The sequence below is a fragment of the Anthonomus grandis genome, chromosome 12, assembly GCF_022605725.1.
Source record: "Anthonomus grandis grandis chromosome 12, icAntGran1.3, whole genome shotgun sequence".
In the NCBI taxonomy this organism is placed as follows: domain Eukaryota; kingdom Metazoa; phylum Arthropoda; class Insecta; order Coleoptera; family Curculionidae; genus Anthonomus; species Anthonomus grandis.
This window is the reverse complement of record NC_065557.1, coordinates 1,743,679-1,762,602: the sequence shown is the minus strand read 5'-3', so window position 1 is coordinate 1,762,602 and position 18,924 is coordinate 1,743,679. Positions and strand designations below refer to the sequence as shown.

Sequence of the window (18,924 nt, the reverse complement as noted above, 5' to 3'; positions counted from 1 at the left end):
CAAAAAAAAATGCTTAAACCCTCTTTGTCCTTTGGCGCTATCGTAGTTCTTGTACCCTTGAAAACAGTGCATGAGAACATTTAGAAGTTCTAAAACTCGCCGATAAGAATTATTTGCAATCCAAGCCTCAATCGATTTATCTATTGAGGTGTGAAATATTCGTTTAAATCTTGAAAGAAGGAGGAATCAAAAGAAAACCAGGTCAACACACTGCAATTGAGATAGTGTACAGAGATAAATTCATTCTTCACCATTGACACCCTTGGGAATTGTAATGCACATTCTGGAAATTTAAGGAAAGTTATAAAAGGTAAAAAACACGAAATCTACAGCATCACAAATACATTTAATAAAATAACGAAGGTTACATGTTTCGCTCGACTAGAGCATCATCAGACCTAAACAATAATTAAAATTATGTAACCCGAAAACAGGAGAATTCAACAAAAACTTACCATAACATACACAAAACACCTAATATTTAAGTAAACAAAGATTACAATAAAGTGGCACTATCTATGTACAAAGAACTCAACTAAACAATCAAATCCTTTATACATTTCAGAAATCTAACCATCATTTAAGAGTCTAGAACTACTTGAGGTTATTAAAAACTAGGTGGCCATCAAAATCAAACCTTTCATTAACACAGGACAGATCTGGGCTTTTAAAAGCTTTACTAATCTCCATTGTCTCCAACAAGTCTAGTTTTTTACTTTTGTTGCATTGATGCAGTATTTTTATATTTTGGCTGTCAGGAAAATCATGTCTGGAGTCGAGAAGGTGATTAGCAAAAGCTGATCTGGTCACTGTGATTTCGGTATTTTTAAATTTATTGTATTGGGCCTTGTGTTCACTAATCCTAGTAGAAATCTTCCTACCAGACTGGCCGACGTACACTGCAGGGTAGGAAGATTTCTACTAGGATTAGTGAACACAAGGCCCAATACAATAAATTTAAAAATACCGAAATCACAGTGACCAGATCAGCTTTTGCTAATCACCTTCTCGACTCCAGACATGATTTTCCTGACAGCCAAAATATAAAAATACTGCATCAATGCAACAAAAGTAAAAAACTAGACTTGTTGGAGACAATGGAGATTAGTAAAGCTTTTAAAAGCCCAGATCTGTCCTGTGTTAATGAAAGGTTTGATTTTGATGGCCACCTAGTTTTTAATAACCTCAAGTAGTTCTAGACTCTTAAATGATGGTTAGATTTCTGAAATGTATAAAGGATTTGATTGTTTAGTTGAGTTCTTTGTACATAGATAGTGCCACTTTATTGTAATCTTTGTTTACTTAAATATTAGGTGTTTTGTGTATGTTATGGTAAGTTTTTGTTGAATTCTCCTGTTTTCGGGTTACATAATTTTAATTATTGTTTAGGTCTGATGATGCTCTAGTCGAGCGAAACATGTAACCTTCGTTATTTTATTAAATGTATTTGTGATGCTGTAGATTTCGTGTTTTTTACCTTTTATAAAAGTGTATGACCAGCATCTTTGGGATAATGGATGAGTTTTTCGAGTTAATTTAAGGAAAGGCCAACTTTAGAATATTCAAAGAACATCTTTTCAAATTTGAATTTTATATTAGAAAAGCTTAATTAAAGACATACCAATGCAGAGTGTTATTTAATAAGTGTCCGATATTTCTGTGATCTAAAATGGTTGGTTTTCAAGATGGTTTTTATGATTTACTAAATAATACCGTTTCTTTTTTTTAACGAAAATTGGTACCTGAAGGTTTTTCGACATAAGAAATTTGAATTTCGAACCTCGAGTGCTACCGCTATAAAAAAATAAAATAAAAGAAAATCATGCATCAAAAGTTCCAGGCAGATGGTACCACGTCCGGAAATTACCTTATCTAATTGTCTGGAATTAAAATAAATTTAGAATTTCAGGCAATAATTTCGAAATAACCTCAAATGCCTGGAATTCCAGGCAATTGTTACAGTTCGGTTGGCTCAACTGTCTGAAATGATTCACGTGCTTTTTGGAAAATTCCTGGAGTACTTCAAATCGTTCCACAAGAGTGTGTTTTTCGCGTAAAAATTAAAGAATTTATTTTTTTGACCAAAAATATAATACAAGGTAATTCTTGATCCATGATTTAATTTTACTGGTAATTCCAGGCAGTTGTGGTAATACCCGGTCTCGACTGCCTGCAATTCTTGATTTCGTTTTATTTAATTGATTCCAGGCATTTGAGGTTATTCCATGATATGTGTTCAACTGCTTGAAATTCTAAATTCATGTTTTTTTTTAGTTATAATTCCAGGTAATTCCCGGACGCGGTAGCAACCTAGAACTTCTAATTCATGATTTTATTTTATATTTTATATCTCTATAGAAGCTCAACTAAGGATGAATTAAAATTTCTCATAACAAAAAAACCCCGGTTACCAATTTCCTGTAAAAAAAACAGGTATTTGACACCCTATATATTGGAAACCAACCATTTTAGACCACACGTGTATAATAGCAACTTTTCACCTTAAAACTGCTATAATAAAAACCATCCTGCGAAACATCGGACACTATTAAATAACATCCTGTATATTAATTTAAAGGTTAAAAAATCGAGGTTGTATTATGTTGAACAGGTGGTTAATCTGTATTAAAAACTATATATATTTTTTAACTACTGGGACATTTTTAAGCAAGTAAGAAATTGACATGATCTGTCTGAAGAAAAAAACAAGAATTGATCAAAACCTAATTGGGTGGAATAAGAACATAATTAAAATCATTAAACTGGCAGGAATTAAAATATCTACTCATAATAAAAATATTTCAAATAAACCATAGAATTTGATTAAATACAGTTGAAATATTTAACTGCTAGGGAAATTACGTAAATGCCTGGAAAAAATAAACATTTATCGAGGTTCAACTGCCGAAAATATTAAAATTACTCAACTGCCAGGAATAGGAACTTAATTACTTGAAAAATTAATAGAACGCCTGGAATGATAATACAAAACCAGCGAAACTGCTTGGAAAAAAAAAGAGAAGACATCATCGAAGCATGCAATAAGAAAATTATTAAAATGTTATTTAGTGCTCTTGATTCCCATACAACTAACAGTAAAGTCTCTAAATAGTGTTCATTATTTCGTTCTGATGTTCTCTGCCCCTTCATTTCACTTTTGTTTTCTTCTATTACTCTTGATTTCTTTTATGGTGTACTTTCCTATACCCTTTAGAATCGCCTTTTAAACCTTTTTTTAGGTCATTTGTTATCACTTAGTTCTTTTCTCCGTAACCTTCTTTTCTGTAGTAGTTTTGTGATTTTAAAACTTGCAAGATAATTCGTTGTGGTTTCTTTTAATCCCTGAGCGATATCGTCAATTAATCCATCCACGCCTATTTCCTCGATATCATTGTTTGATGTTTTCCAATTTCAGATTCCAACTTATTATTAAATATCGAATACTAAATGTTGACTAAAAAATTAGTGCTAATCACTGAACATCTTAAAACCAGTTTCATATCTTATTAAAATTAATTAATAATAAAACTCCCGCTCGTTGAAATATTTACCTAAATGTTTCTCTATGCAGCCATCTTCGAGCCTAAAAAGGAAACTGAGTCCCAAAATCAAGTGCGAGGGAGGTAAAAAGTTCTTTTTCCCCCTGATCATGAAACTACCTGAAAATGAGTTTTTACAAAAAAAAAATAAAAAATTAAAGGATCCGTACCGGTCGATAAATACTCTCCTGTGGGTGCCGTTTTGCTCACCTGCTCGCCCCACACCCAATAAGCGTTCGTGACCACTTTGGCATCCCAGGCGACGCTAATTTACAAACAATTTTTTAAGTAAAATTTCTTTTTCTGTGTAGGGTGTCCCGTATCGTTATGTTTCAATAATAGGAGCATAAAGTATGCTTCATTTTAAGTAAAACAAACGCAAAACTTGTAGGTCCATTTTTATTTGTTTTAAAGTTACACGACTATGAAAGTTATTAGAAGATAATACTAAAAATTAATTCGTAAAGTAAATAAAAAATGATTTTATTAAAAAAAAAGGTTAATTGATAATATTTTCAAATTGTCCACCTCCTTGTTGAATGCAGGCTTGTGCCCGTAAGCCAACAGATGACGTGGTTGTACTCAATACTCAATAATTTATTCATGTTATCATATATACAGTTTACTACTAGAAACTACTTAAAAGGGTTCGTTAAAACAATTACAAACAATATTTTTCACGTAAGATACATACTAAAACAAAAGGACTAAAAACAAAAGAAACAAAAAGATTAAGAATAATGGCACTTACAACATGTTAAAATCTGAATTAAGATACTCGTCAAAAGAACAGAATGCATTGTTTATTAAATAATGCTTCACCCTTTGCTTAAAATCTTTAATTGGTAAAACCCTAGTCATATTTGGTAATACATTAGAAAAATTAATAGCCCAGTACCCTGGACCATCCTGACACATCCAAGACGCCAACAGGCAGGTACCAAATTGTTCCTTGCACAAGTGTTGTAGTCTTGGACATCCCTGTGAGCTTGAAACTGACTCTCACACTGTTTAACATACAGCAGACACTCTAGCACATACAAACAAGGCACAGTCAAGAGACCAAGGACTAACATAAATATTTCTGCAATCATCCCTGTAACCGAAACCAGATATCACTCTTTCCGCCCTTCTCTGCAAGCCAAAAACCCTGCTTACCTTTGCTGCATGGCCCCAGGCAAGAAATGGATATGAAAAATGGGAATGAAAAAGTATGCTGTTCTTAACATATCACGAAGCCCTCGCCTGTATGGTTATCCGTGACCCCTGTTTTGTCTTATTTGATCAGCAGCTCGCTGCAATAACTCTTCCCTTGTATTTGAAACTTGCGCATAGACCAAATCTTTCATGTACCCCCATAAATAAAAATCAAGGGGATCGTGATCGGGTGATCTAGGTGGCCAGGGAACAGGACGCCTCGACCGATTTTTCTTAGATAGTTGACCGTAACCCAGTTTCGGTAGAGCCCTATCCATTTGGAACCACATGTCTAGATGAATATTCAGTGGGACATCCTCCAAAATTCCTTGCAGTTTTTCCATAAGAAACTGAAGGTAACTGTCCGCATTCAACCTTGCAGGAAGCAGAACAGGACCATCGATGACTTGTTAGTCATCGATTAAAGTAGCCCAAACGTTAACAGAAAATTCGTGTTGAAAATGACAAGGACGTACAACTTTTGGATTTTCTGATTCCCACCTATGCAGGTTTTTCAGATTTGTCTTGTAAATGTCGCTTCATCTATCCACAGGACTGTTCTGCATGACGGGACTGTCTTAATATCCAGTTAGAATAAACTAGACGAGGATAGTGATCTTCCTCAAGCAAACCTTGTACCTTGATACGATAATGATGCGGATGTAAGCGTTCACGTTTTAAAATTCGCCAAACAATCATTCGCGGTACTCCGACTTGTGTAAAGATCATGGGCGGAGTTAGGGGGGGGCTTAGCCCCCTTTAAAATGAAATTAGCCCCCCCAAAAAAATTGTTCAAAACGTAAAAAAACAGAAAGTATAAGACTTAAAGAATATGTGGTTGAAGCTTCCACTTCCGCAGTACACGAAGAAACGTTCTTAAATTCACCTTTGATAAAAAATGAGGCACAAAAGTTTTGGCTAATTTCAATTTATTATAGGTCTCTCGACAATATAATAAATCATCTAAAAATAAGATTTTTTTCCGAGTGTCAGAAATTAGCTAAATCTGTCTTCAATTTTTTGCAGATGGATTTTGATGGTAGTTTAGAATTCATTAAGTTGTATGGAGATACCTTTTTAATCGATAAGGAGCTATTAAAAGCTGAAATGACCGTTATTTGGAATTGCATAAATAAAAGCCAGAGCCACAACATTACCATTTCTGATATTAAAGATGTATTAAGAAAAGAGACTTTTCCAAATGCATATACCCTTATGCAAATAGCATTAGTTTTGCCAATTTCTTCAGCGTCCTGCGAACACTCTTTCTCAACAATGAGAAGAATTAAAAATTGGTTTAGGTCAACGATGGGTCAGGATCGATTTAGTTCTTTAGCACTAACCACTCTTAGTATTGAAAGTGGTTTAACAAAGTCATCGTCGCCAGATGAAATTTTAAAAGAGTTTTTAAAAAAAGGAAATCGCAAACTTTTATTAGAGTAGTTGTAAGATAATTTTATTGGATTTCATTTTATTTAAGGACATTTTAAATAAATTTTGCTTTTACTATTTTTGAAGAATTATTGCGTTTTATTAAAATGATATTGGTTTTGAAGGTGGCAGATAATGGAGAAGTAATATCTAATTGTCGGATTTGCATTGTCTTAATGAATTTAAACAAAGTTAAACACGACGTTTTGGTTGGTAAGTATCTCCAAGCGTTACCAAGTGTAAACTGCTAGTTTACACTTAATATAACATTTTAATATAATAATGGTTGGAAATACTAGAACCGAAACGTCGTGTTTAACTTTGTCTAAATTAATTAAGTCCGATAATTAGATAATAAAATGATATTATTTTGAACTTTGACATTTTTCTTGAAAGTTTAAATTTTTTTTAAAAACTAGCGACTTTTGACTTTTGGTGTGTATGCAATATACTCCAATACATATACAGAATGGTTCATACATTATGGGTATTGTAATAAATTCAGAAACGTTTTTCTTGAATGAAACCTAATATGAAAATAAAAGTAAAACAAATTCATGATATTATGTAGGTATATAGGACAGCAAATTAGAATAGAAGCCGTTTAAGACTATTCTTTTTTTTTAATAATTTTAACGGCTTATAAGTAAAAATGAAGGTGCCCACCAAAAAATTTGTTACCTCCGGCGGCGCCTGCGGCGGACTTTTCTTTGATGGCCACCCCCTCACCTCTTCGTGTAACTCTGCCCCTGAATGGGGGCTTTAGCCCCCCCATTTTTGAGGCTCTAACTTCGCCCATGGTAAAGATTCGACGTACCCCGATAGTTGGATCTCTTGCAACAGTATCTGATACTCGTTGATCCAAGTCTGATGGCAAATTAATTCTCTCTCTCTCTATTTGGAAACCGATGTTCATATTCGATAATTTCTTAACGAGCACCGCCGTTACAGATGATGATACACAAAATGCCTGTATGCGTACTCTTGAGAACAAAATGGGTAGGGCATTTTGATAAAAATATCGTCACTCACTAAGAAACCAAGGAACCAGCCTTGTTTATCATAAAACAATTTCGTATTTATTGTGATCTCTAAAAACAAATGTACCAGTTCTTATTTACTTTAGGAATTTATTTTTAGTATTACCCTCTAATAACATTCATGGGAGAGTAAGTTTGAAACAAATAAAAATGGATTTACAAGTTTTTCGTTTTTTTTTTTTTTTACTTAAAATGACGCGTACTTTATGCCCCTAAAATTTGAACATAACGATACGCAACACCTTGTATAGAGAAAATCAAACCTGTAGCAAATGGCCATGGTGCCGGCCTCGTTTAAGGTTTTCGGTGGTACAGGGAGCCCCGTCGGATTTTTTATGATTACGCTGCTGGCCCCGTGTATGTCCGCGTGCACGTACACGTCGATCGGTTTCATGTACCTTAAAAACGATTTAAAATATTAAAGATTTTTCAGTCATGTATTTGCCAAATATTCTAATAGAATTTAACTTTTTTATTAGCTGGTTTATATGGTATGACCAGTTAAGGAATTCATTGATGTATTCATCATCTTGGCATGTTCACTTAGATTTAACTCATTATTGCCAAATTCCATTAGCAAAGGCTTTTGTATGTTACATTGTTTTGTTCGAAATATTATAATAATATATGTTGTTTAAAATTAACTTATTTGTATTAAACCTGTATGTGATTATGTCAAAGAATTATTCTGTTTTATTTAATGATTTACCAGTAATAATAATATAATTTATTAGGAGATCAAGATCGTTAATAAATATTATGACCAATACTGGACCAAGTATGCTGCCTTAAGCAATTCATGATTTAATAAATATTTAGAATAAACTTTTTTCCCATCCTTTGATATTTTTAATATTTGTTTAATGTAGGACCTAAACCACTCTTTTACATTACCCTTTATGCCATATTTCTCTAATTTTTTTATTAACAAGTCCCTATTCAAACAATCGTAAGCTTTGGTAAGATCTAAATTCTTCATTCCAACTTCGCATTTTCCAAATGTTTTTAATAAATGCAAATATAACAGTTTGTGTCGATTGGCCTTTTAAGAAACCGCGTTGATTTTCACTAAACAGGTTATTGGAAATAAAGAAATTAATCAATCATTAGATTTCGAGTTGATTCGTTGCAAACAAGGCATAAAGTAGCATCGACTTGTTTGTTCAAATTCTTGCGTAATAAAATAGCCTATAGTGAAATAAGAGATAGATTTAACGCTAGATGTTCGTTAACTTTTTATTACTCAGATCAAATATGCTAACTAAAATCCCATTATACTTCTCTTGTAATACATTTAATGTTTTTGCAAATGATTGTAATATTTTTAGTGGTTCTAAGGATAGGAATTTATTGGAACAGTCAAATAGTGCCAGCAGTATTTAAGAAAAAACTCGTATTTTATTAGTGCCAAACTTAAACGTATGTATGGGAAAAGAGTTAATGGCGCGTTAGGTTAGTACCGTTGACATTATTCTTTACCTCAAACTCTAATTACTATTTAGTTGCAGCTGGTAAACAATTATTGCTGGTATTTGCTCAGACATTCGCTTTTCTAACAAATAAAATAACCTCATTGCCTCATTTCGTTTGGTCAAAATAAGGAAGCAAAAACACTGGACCATTGTGGCGCAATTAAAGTCTAGCAGTATCGTTATTAAAATTTCCCTTATGTAAAACTACTTCTGCGCTTGAGTAAAGGTCAAAATACAGGTGGATTTATTACTGCTAGACCTTCCAATAGCTAGCTAGACATTACTTCAATATTCCTAGGCAACATACAATACAATATCCCTTATAATATTTATATTTACATAATTTTTAAAGGGAATAAAAAATTCAGGTCCGTATTTTAAAAAAAAGAAGTTAATCTTTCGGAAATAGCGATAGTCACGCATGGCAAATAGGACACCCTGCATAATTGGAAAGACCTTGTATGTACATAATATTCCATAGATACGAAACAAGACCAAGGAGTGAGAATGATTTTTGCATTAGAAATACGATGCGTTTAATGTAGACTTTACACTGTTTAATATCACTCCCGCACATTTAAAAGTTGTATAAAAATTTTCAAATCTCAACCCAACCCAATTGTAATTACTTATTTTTGCAAATAAAAGTGTTCGATTGATATATATACAAATTGTACATACAGTATATACAGAATGGCTTAAGTTCCTTTCAGACTTTCTTTCAGAAGGAATTTAAAATGAAAATGAATATTTCGATTTGGTTGCACTGGAACAAGACATTGGGTCTGATAGAGATGAATAATTACCCTAAATTTGGTATGTACTATTCCCCTTTTTAATTCATGGAAATCACACATAAATATATCAAAGTTTTACTCTATACAACTATGTACTGTCCAGCAACTGAGAACTTACGCCCGAAAAGAATGCGGGCAAAAAAATTAAATGGCTCTGAGATATTGCCAGATTGTCACTCTCCAAATCCTTTTATGTGTGTTAATATTTCTTTGCGCTAAGGTTAAGTATATTTAAGTTTATAATAATAATAGTACATTGTAAAACAAATTATGTCCCTTTTATAAATACTCAGATTTATTCACGAGGCGGCAACAAAGCCTCATTTTGCCAGCGTACTATGTATTAAATACGGAAATATCACATCGTGATTGGTCAACAGGCGATAAACGATGGAGTTCTCGATGGGGTTTTTTTAATAAATAATGTATCTGCAGGTGTTCTATTTATTTCGGTTTTCTGTAGAGATGGGTCAAACCCGCTATTTTTGTATAGCAGTGGCTATTGCTACTGCTCAACTGAAATAGCAGTTAAATATAGCTGCTATTTAAATAGCAGATCTCGGCGATATATTATAAAATATATATTATTATTATTATTATACATATATGTAATATGAACGTCCTCCAGGCTCTACGATATTAAATATTTAGATATTCCTTGTCACCCAATAACCACCTGTTCCATACCATCATTAATTTCAAAATTTACTCCATTTCGCGTGGAATATGTACCATTTTTCTCCCATTATCTGGGCGCGATGTGCAAGGTCGAAGGCGAAGCACTTGTACGAGAGCAACGACGGCGAAAACAAGAAAATTTTGGTGTCGATACTAAGTCAATTGTTACAATCGTTCAAACAATTTAATTAATTTTCGGTTTAAAAACCATTGTGTGATAGTGGTAAGCCTGGACAGCAACTAAGGGGATCCCCTTTAAGAAGACCACAACTGTCTTATTCGGTAAGCGCCCATTTGAGTAGTGTGCTACAATTTTCTTACTTAGCAATTACTTACAATTTTCAAATACAGTCCACAACTCTTTCAATATTCTATTTATGCGTTGACATAAAATGGTCCTTCGAGCCGGATTCGAATTAATTTAAAAAAGATACAATTTCATATTCCTTTTATTTCAAAATTCAAAGATTGCCATCTTAATTCCTTTGTTCTTACTTTTCATACATAAAATTTTGCAATAATTCGGAATACTGTTCTGAGTAGACAGTTTCACTTTCCTTTTCTTATTTCATTTTCCAAATCTATTTACGATTTAATATTTAGGCGTATCGCGCCGTGTAACAACACAAAGTATTTCAGTAAGTAAATAAACCTTCGTAGATAAGTAAGCATTTATTTGACCTTCTTTTCATTTAATAATAAATAATTTAGTCCGAGCCCAATTAATTTATTCTTGTAAAAAATCTATCTTGCAGTAATTTATAAAATTAATTTTTCTGCATTTTTAAAAATTTAATAAAAATGAGCCAACCACAAAGGTTAGAGGCAAAGAAAAAATCGTGCATCAGTAGAATTACAGAATTTTATACCATTGGGGTTCAGTCATTACAAGACGCAACAAAAAAGGGGGAATTCAAAGCTAGGCATGGCGATATTCAAAAGGTTTTTGATAAATTTTCTGAGTATCATAACAAAATTATTATGAGTAGAGATGATTCAGAATTTGAGGTTCAAGATAAAATTCGAAAGGATACTGAGAATTTTTATTACGAGGGTCTTTCAATTTACTATAATAGCTGCGTAGAGGAAGCTTCTATTAATAATACTGGGGACCGTACAATTAACGTAGAAGCTACTGCAAAGCTTCCACCAAGTTTTAACAGGACTTAACAGATCCGAAATAACAGAAATGAAAAATTTATTATACATATAGTTCAGTTCAGAGATCTATTAGAATCTTTGATGTGCCGCGAATAGTCCGTGTGCCGGTGTTGCTTGTATTGTCACATCACATGCATGTTTAAATCGCAAAATTTTATGTGGAAAGAGGCATAAAGTAATATTCTAAGCGATATTTAATCATTTTATTAAATAAATAAATGTTTTAAGCATTTTTTTAAGAATTTATACATTTGATTCGTAAAATTTGACTACATGCGCCCACGTACTATTTTGTTAGACGTCTGACCTGAGCAAAGTTTACTGAATAAAAGGATACTAATAAAGGGTATATTTATACCAAGTTTTATGAAAATTGCATAATTTTTGGATAAATGAAAAATAAAAAACGAAAAAAAAAATTTTCGCAATTTTTGCATTTATCTTGAACATTTTGAGGTTATGTTCAAAAGTGCCCTCTACAAAAATTATAGATTTTTATATTGTCTACAACTTTGCCATTAAGCACTTTTCATTTGGGCGTCAACTTTCGCCGGAAATGGCGATAGAAAAATGCTCCAGCTGTTTTTTTCAGTTTTCACCCCCGCAACTACCCCAGGTATGAATTTATTTTTTTTGTGTTTCTTATGAACCCCTTTACCATATCCAGTCATTCGTTTGCGGGTTGCAATTTTTTTTTTTTTTCATGAAATATGGTACAGATTCCCCGGACTATATAGGCATTAATTAAGTATCATTGAGGCCACAGAGTTGTGGTAAAATTTGTACTATTTTAAGTACAACATTTTTTAAATAAAATTTGAGTTTATATCTAATTTTACTGGACTAATAAATAAAGTAACGAAAAGTGAAAGTAAAGACGCGCGCAACCCTCTCTACTGACAGCGCGCAGTCTTTCAGAGAGGGGGGGGGGGTGGGGGAAGGGGTTCGGGATTCAGTCAGTTTTTGAAGGTACTTCAGTCAGTCTTGTTCCGTTGTCGGTAGAAGTAGGTCGGAAAAAAGTGGTGAACTTGTGGTCAGTGTGTGTTTTTAAAGTGGTTCCTGTCAAGCAAGGATTAAAAGGTAGGCACCCATTTTTTTATAATTGCATGCAATTTATTTTGAATTATGGATGGTTAATACAGACGCAAAAATTCATATGTTATTTCGAGTCAATTTATTGTGGATTTATTCGCTAAATTCACATTTAAATAAAAAAAGATTAAAACATAAATAAAAATTCTCTTCTTAAAATAATCCGGTGAATTTATTCGCTAAATTCACATCTAGGAATTATAAATGCAAATACGGATTTTAAAATTTTCTGAAAACTTAGGGAAATTTATTCGTTAAATTTCCACCTTTTACAACGGTTAAATATTTTTTTATGAATCAATTTAATGTTTTTTCTCAAATGTGTCTTGTGAATTTATTCGCTAAATTCACATTTAAATAAAATTATTAAAAAGATTAATACATAAACAAAAATTCTCTTTTGAAAATTTTCCGGTGAATTTATTATTCAGGTACAGGGTCAGTGTTGTTGTGTACAGTGTGAGTGTGTGTTTTTAATGTGGTTCCTGTCAAGTTGGAGTAAAAGGTAAGTACTGATTTTTTTTACAATTGCATGCAATTTATTTTGAATTATGGATCCCTAATACAGAAGCAAAAATTCATATTTTATTAGTAGTAATTTGTTAAATTTTAAATTTATTGTGGATTTATTCGCTAAATTCACATTTAAAGAACAAAACAATTCTAGTATCAATAAAATCTTGAATTAATTTTTTGATTTTAATTACTATTTTATTTTTATTATTGCATATTCAATTCTGGGTAATACTTGTTAGTGTTGTTTTTTTTGGCATGTTTATCTACGATTGGATATTGGATTCGGCTTAGTTTGCATGAAGAACTAAAATAAATTCACTCATTATTTATTCGAAGTCATTAAGGGGTTATAATACAAATACGGATTTTAATAAATTCTAATATTTTTTCAAAATTTTCTGAAAACTTGGAAAAAAGGAAATTTATTCGTTAAATTTCCACCTTTTAAAATGCTCAAACATTTATACAATTTTTTAATAAGAAAACTTTCATATTTTTTCTCAATAGTGTCTTGTGAATTTATTCGCTAAATTCACATCTACATGAAATCTCTAAGGGGTTATAAATACAAATATGGATTTTAATAAATTCTAATATATTTCTAAATTTTTTGAAAGCTTAGAGAAATTTATTCGTTAAATTTCCATTTTTTAAAATAGTCAAACATTTTTACACATTTTTCATAGACACACTTTCATATTTTTTCTCAAAAGTTTCTTGTGAATTTATTCGCTAAATTCACATTTAAATAAAATTAATAAAAAGATCAACACATAAAACAAAAATTCTCTTTTTAAAATAATCAGGTGAATTTATTCGCTAAATTCACTTCTACATGAAATCACTAAGGGGTTATAAATACAAATAGAGATTTTAATAAATTCTAATATTTTTTCAAAATTTCTGAAATTCTAAAATTCTGAAACTCTAAAATTTTTTCAAAATTTTCTGAAAACTTAGGAAAATTCATTCGCTAACTTTCCACCTTTTAAAATAGACAAACATTTTTATAAATTTTTCTCAATAGTGTCTTGTGAATTTATTCGCGAAATTCACATTTAAATAAAACTAACAAAGGGGTTAACATATAAATAAAAATTCTCTTTTCAAAATAATCCGGTGAATTTATTCGCTAAATTCACATCTACATGAAATCACTAAGGGGTTATAATTCAAATACAGATTTTAATAAATTCTAATATTTCTTCAAAATTTTCTGAAAGCTTGGGGAAATTTATTCGCTAAATTTCGACCTTTTAAAATAGTCAAATATTTTTACACATTTTTCATAGACACACTTTCACATTTTTTCTCAAAAGTTTCTTGTGAATTTATTCGCTAAATTCACTTCTATATAAAATCATTAAGAAGTTATAAATACAAATACAGATTTTAATAAACTCTAATATTTTTTCAAAATTTTCTGAAAATTTAGGGAAATTTATTCGTTAAATTTCCACCTTTTAAAACAGTCAAATATTTTTACAAGTTTTATATTTTTTTTTCAATAGTATCTTGTGAATTTATTCGCTAAATTCACATCTACATAAAATCACTAAGGGGTTGGTTATAAATACAAATACGAATTTTAATTTTATTAGTGTCTCTGGGTGATAATTTTCAACAGTATAAGAAATCAAATAACCTTCAGTTATGATTTATCTTTATTTATATAACACCATTATAGAAATTATTAAAAAAGGGGCTACGAATGAGGACATATTTTTGAAATGGATCCACTAATTTATAGAACTCAGATGTAGATCCACTAATTTATAAATAAAAATTCTCTTTTAAAAATATTCCACTGAATTTATTCGCTAAATTCACATCTACGTGAAATCACTAAGGCGTTATAAACACAAATACGGATTTTAATAAATTTTAATATTTATTCAATTTTTTTTAAAAACTTAGGTAAATTTATTCGATAAATTCACATCTACCTGTAATCTCTAAAGGGTTATAATACAAATACAAATTTTAATAAATTCTAATATTTCTTCAAAATTTTTGGAAGCTTGGGGAAATTTATTCGCTAAATTCACATTCACAAGTTCAATTAAATGGTATTTAAATAAATTAATATCCAACCATAGATAAGCAGGAAAGACATTTGTGTCAACAAATTTTGGGCGGTTTTCTATATAGGAAATTTATGCGTTAAATTTCCTCTGTATTAAAATGTCTCTCTCTGGTCAGCAGATTTATTCGCTAAATCTGTATTTTAAATAAGATCAAGACAGTCTAAGATTATTAAGGGGATTCTAAAAAACAACGAACAAAATAGTTATTAGCAGATTTATTCGCTAAATTTGCACTTCAAACTAATTTTATCTTTTATCTTGGGGGGTTTTCTATATAGGAAATTTATGCGTTAAATTTCCTCTTTATTAAAATTTATCTCTCTTATTAAGTAAATCTGACATAAAGATCATGATAGTCAAACATTATTATGAGGGGTTCTAAAAAACAACGAACAAAATAGTTATTAGCAGATTTATTCGCTAAATTTGCACTTCAAACTAATTTTATAAAAAAAAGATTTAGAATTTATTAAAATCTTGGGAGGTCTTCTATAGGAAATTTATTCGCTAAATTTCCTTATTAAAATTGCCTTCTCTTCATAATATAATTGAAATAAGGGTTTTTATAACTACAATTAAATGGGATCTAAATAAATTAATATCCAATCGTAGATAAGCAGCAAAGACATTTATGATGTATCAGTTTTGTTTCAAACTAATTTTTCGATTTATTTATCTTATTAATAAGAATTATAACTTGACGTGACTTGACTCGACTTCACTAAAAATATTGACAAAGCATGTAACCAATGTGCTATTTTTTCCCTTGAAAAATAGACAAAGCATGTATCAGTGTGCAATTTTTTCCCTTGAAAACTTGACCAAGCATGTATCAGTGTGCAATTTTTTCCCTTGAAAACTTGACCAAGCATGTATCAGTGTGCAATTTTTTCCCTTGAAAAATTGACCAAGCATGTATCAGTGTGCAATTTTTTCCCTTGAAAAATTGACAAAGCATGTATCAGTGTGCAATTTTTTCCCTTGAAAAATTGACAAAGCATGTATCAGTGTGCAATTTTTTCCCTTGAAAAATTGACCAAGCATGTATCAGTGTGCAATTTTTTCCCTTGAAAAATTGACAAAGCATGTATCAGTGTGCAATTTTTTCCCTTGAAAAATTGACAAAGCATGTATCAGTGTGCAATTTTTTCCCTTGAAAAATTGACCAAGCATGTATCAGTGTGCAATTTTTTCCCTTGAAAAATTGACAAAGCATGTATCAGTGTGCAATTTTTTCCCTTGAAAAATTGACAAAGCATGTATCAGTGTGCAATTTTTTCCCTTGAAAAATTGACCAAGCATGTATCAGTGTGCAATTTTTTCCCTTGAAAAATTGACAAAGCATGTATCAGTGTGCAATTTTTTCCCTTGAAAAATTGACAAAGCATGTATCAGTGTGCAATTTTTTCCCTTGAAAAATTGACAAAGCATGTATCAGTGTGCAATTTTTTCCCTTGAAAAATTGACCAAGCATGTATCAGTGTGCAATTTTTTCCCTTGAAAAATTGACCAAGCATGTATCAGTGTGCAATTTTTTCCCTTGAAAAATTGACCAAGCATGTATCAGTGTGCAATTTTTTCCCTTGAAAAATTGACAAAGCATGTATCAGTGTGCAATTTTTTCCCTTGAAAAATTGACAAAGCATGTATCAGTGTGCAATTTTTTCCCTTGAAAAATTGACAAAGCATGTATCAGTGTGCAATTTTTTCCCTTGAAAAATTGACAAAGCATGTATCAGTGTGCAATTTTTTCCCTTGAAAAATTGACCAAGCATGTATCAGTGTGCAATTTTTTCCCTTGAAAAATTGACCAAGCATGTATCAGTGTGCAATTTTTTCCCTTGAAAAATTGACAAAGCATGTATCAGTGTGCAATTTTTTCCCTTGAAAAATTGACCAAGCATGTATCAGTGTGCAATTTTTTCCCTTGAAAAATTGACAAAGCATGTATCAGTGTGCAATTTTTTCCCTTGAAAAATTGACAAAGCATGTATCAGTGTGCAATTTTTTCCCTTGAAAAATTGACCAAGCATGTATCAGTGTGCAATTTTTTCCCTTGAAAAATTGACAAAGCATGTATCAGTGTGCAATTTTTTCCCTTGAAAAATTGACAAAGCATGTATCAGTGTGCAATTTTTTCCCTTGAAAAATTGACCAAGCATGTATCAGTGTGCAATTTTTTCCCTTGAAAAATTGACAAAGCATGTATCAGTGTGCAATTTTTTCCCTTGAAAAATTGACCAAGCATGTATCAGTGTGCAATTTTTTCCCTTGAAAAATTGACAAAGCATGTATCAGTGTGCAATTTTTTCCCTTGAAAAATTGACCAAGCATGTATCAGTGTGCAATTTTTTCCCTTGAAAAATTGACAAAGCATGTATCAGTGTGCAATTTTTTCCCTTGAAAAATTGACAAAGCATGTATCAGTGTGCAATTTTTTCCCTTGAAAAATTGACAAAGCATGTATCAGTGTGCAATTTTTTCCCTTGAAAAATTGACAAAGCATGTATCAGTGTGCAATTTTTTCCCTTGAAAAATTGACCAAGCATGTATCAGTGTGCAATTTTTTCCCTTGAAAAATTGACAAAGCATGTATCAGTGTGCAATTTTTTCCCTTGAAAAATTGACAAAGCATGTATCAGTGTGCAATTTTTTCCCTTGAAAAATTGACCAAGCATGTATCAGTGTGCAATTTTTTCCCTTGAAAAATTGACAAAGCATGTATCAGTGTGCAATTTTTTCCCTTGAAAAATTGACAAAGCATGTATCAGTGTGCAATTTTTTCCCTTGAAAAATTGACCAAGCATGTATCAGTGTGCAATTTTTTCCCTTGAAAAATTGACAAAGCATGTATCAGTGTGCAATTTTTTCCCTTAAAAAATTGACAAAGCATGTATCAGTGTGCAATTTTTTCCCTTGAAAAATTGACAAAGCATGTATCAGTGTGCAATTTTTTCCCTTGAAAAATTGACAAAGCATGTATCAGTGTGCTTCCTTGAATAAAATTGACCAAGCATGTAACCAGTGTGCTTTCACCCTGAATTTTTGACTTAGAGGAATGGTTTTTAGTGGGTCGGGGTTGGAAAAAACCTTAACCCCACACTACCCCGGGCCGGCCCGGGGTGTCTGTTAGCAGATTTTTTTAACCTCTCTAAAAAATAAAAAAAAAAAAAAAACGATGGTAAGTATGTTTCAGGCAATCCCAGACAGAAGAATCTGCATTGGAGGATAATGAAGCTTCAAAAACCGATACCTGGCAAACTGATTGGTGGCATTTACAATTTAAACACTTTTACTTATATTAAATTCTTGTCAAATATACATTTAGATGTATAAAATAAATAAAACATACTTGTCATATTTAAATGATTATTTTAAGTATTGTTGCTTATGCATACCTATATGTGCGATCTCAATCCAATCGAAATGATATGGGCCCAGTTGAAACATTTTGTTCGTAGTCGCAACACTACTGGCGACATATCCATTAAAAATTTAATGAAACAAGTACAACTGGGCATTGCTTCTATCACACCTGCACGTTGGGCTGAATGCTGTAAACATGTAGTAAATATTGAAAAAAAATACTACGAAACTGATCAATACATGGAAGAGGTAGAACCACTAATTATCCAGCTTGGCGAGGAAGATAGCAGTGAAGGTGAAACTGATGAAAGCGATGCCGAAGAAGATACCAGTGGCGAGGAACAATAAATATTACATTTTAGAATAAAATATAATAAATAAATTTTATGTATGTTTAAACGTTTCCGATATATACAGGGTGATTGGAAAGTACAACTATTTCTTGACATAGTGATTCTAGAGGTCATTTGTGACAAAATCACCTGGGGGTCTAAAATTTACGAACTCCGAGATATAACCCCGTTTTAAGAAGAGTAATCATCGATCAG

At 31.6% G+C, this 18,924-nt stretch overlaps 1 protein-coding gene across 1 annotated transcript in view; it reads right to left on the bottom strand.

Annotated features, from left to right (window-relative positions):
* LOC126742914 (ribosome quality control complex subunit NEMF homolog) overlaps nt 1-18,924 on the bottom strand; it is a 32,731-nt gene that overhangs the window by 10,023 nt on the left and 3,784 nt on the right. Inside the window, exons 9-11 of the mRNA XM_050449776.1 lie at nt 7,471-7,605; nt 3,710-3,804; nt 3,552-3,659 (exon numbers count right to left, since the gene is read on the bottom strand). Coding sequence (XP_050305733.1) covers nt 3,552-3,659; nt 3,710-3,804; nt 7,471-7,605 — 338 coding nt within the window. The remainder of the gene's footprint in view (nt 1-3,551; nt 3,660-3,709; nt 3,805-7,470; nt 7,606-18,924) is intronic.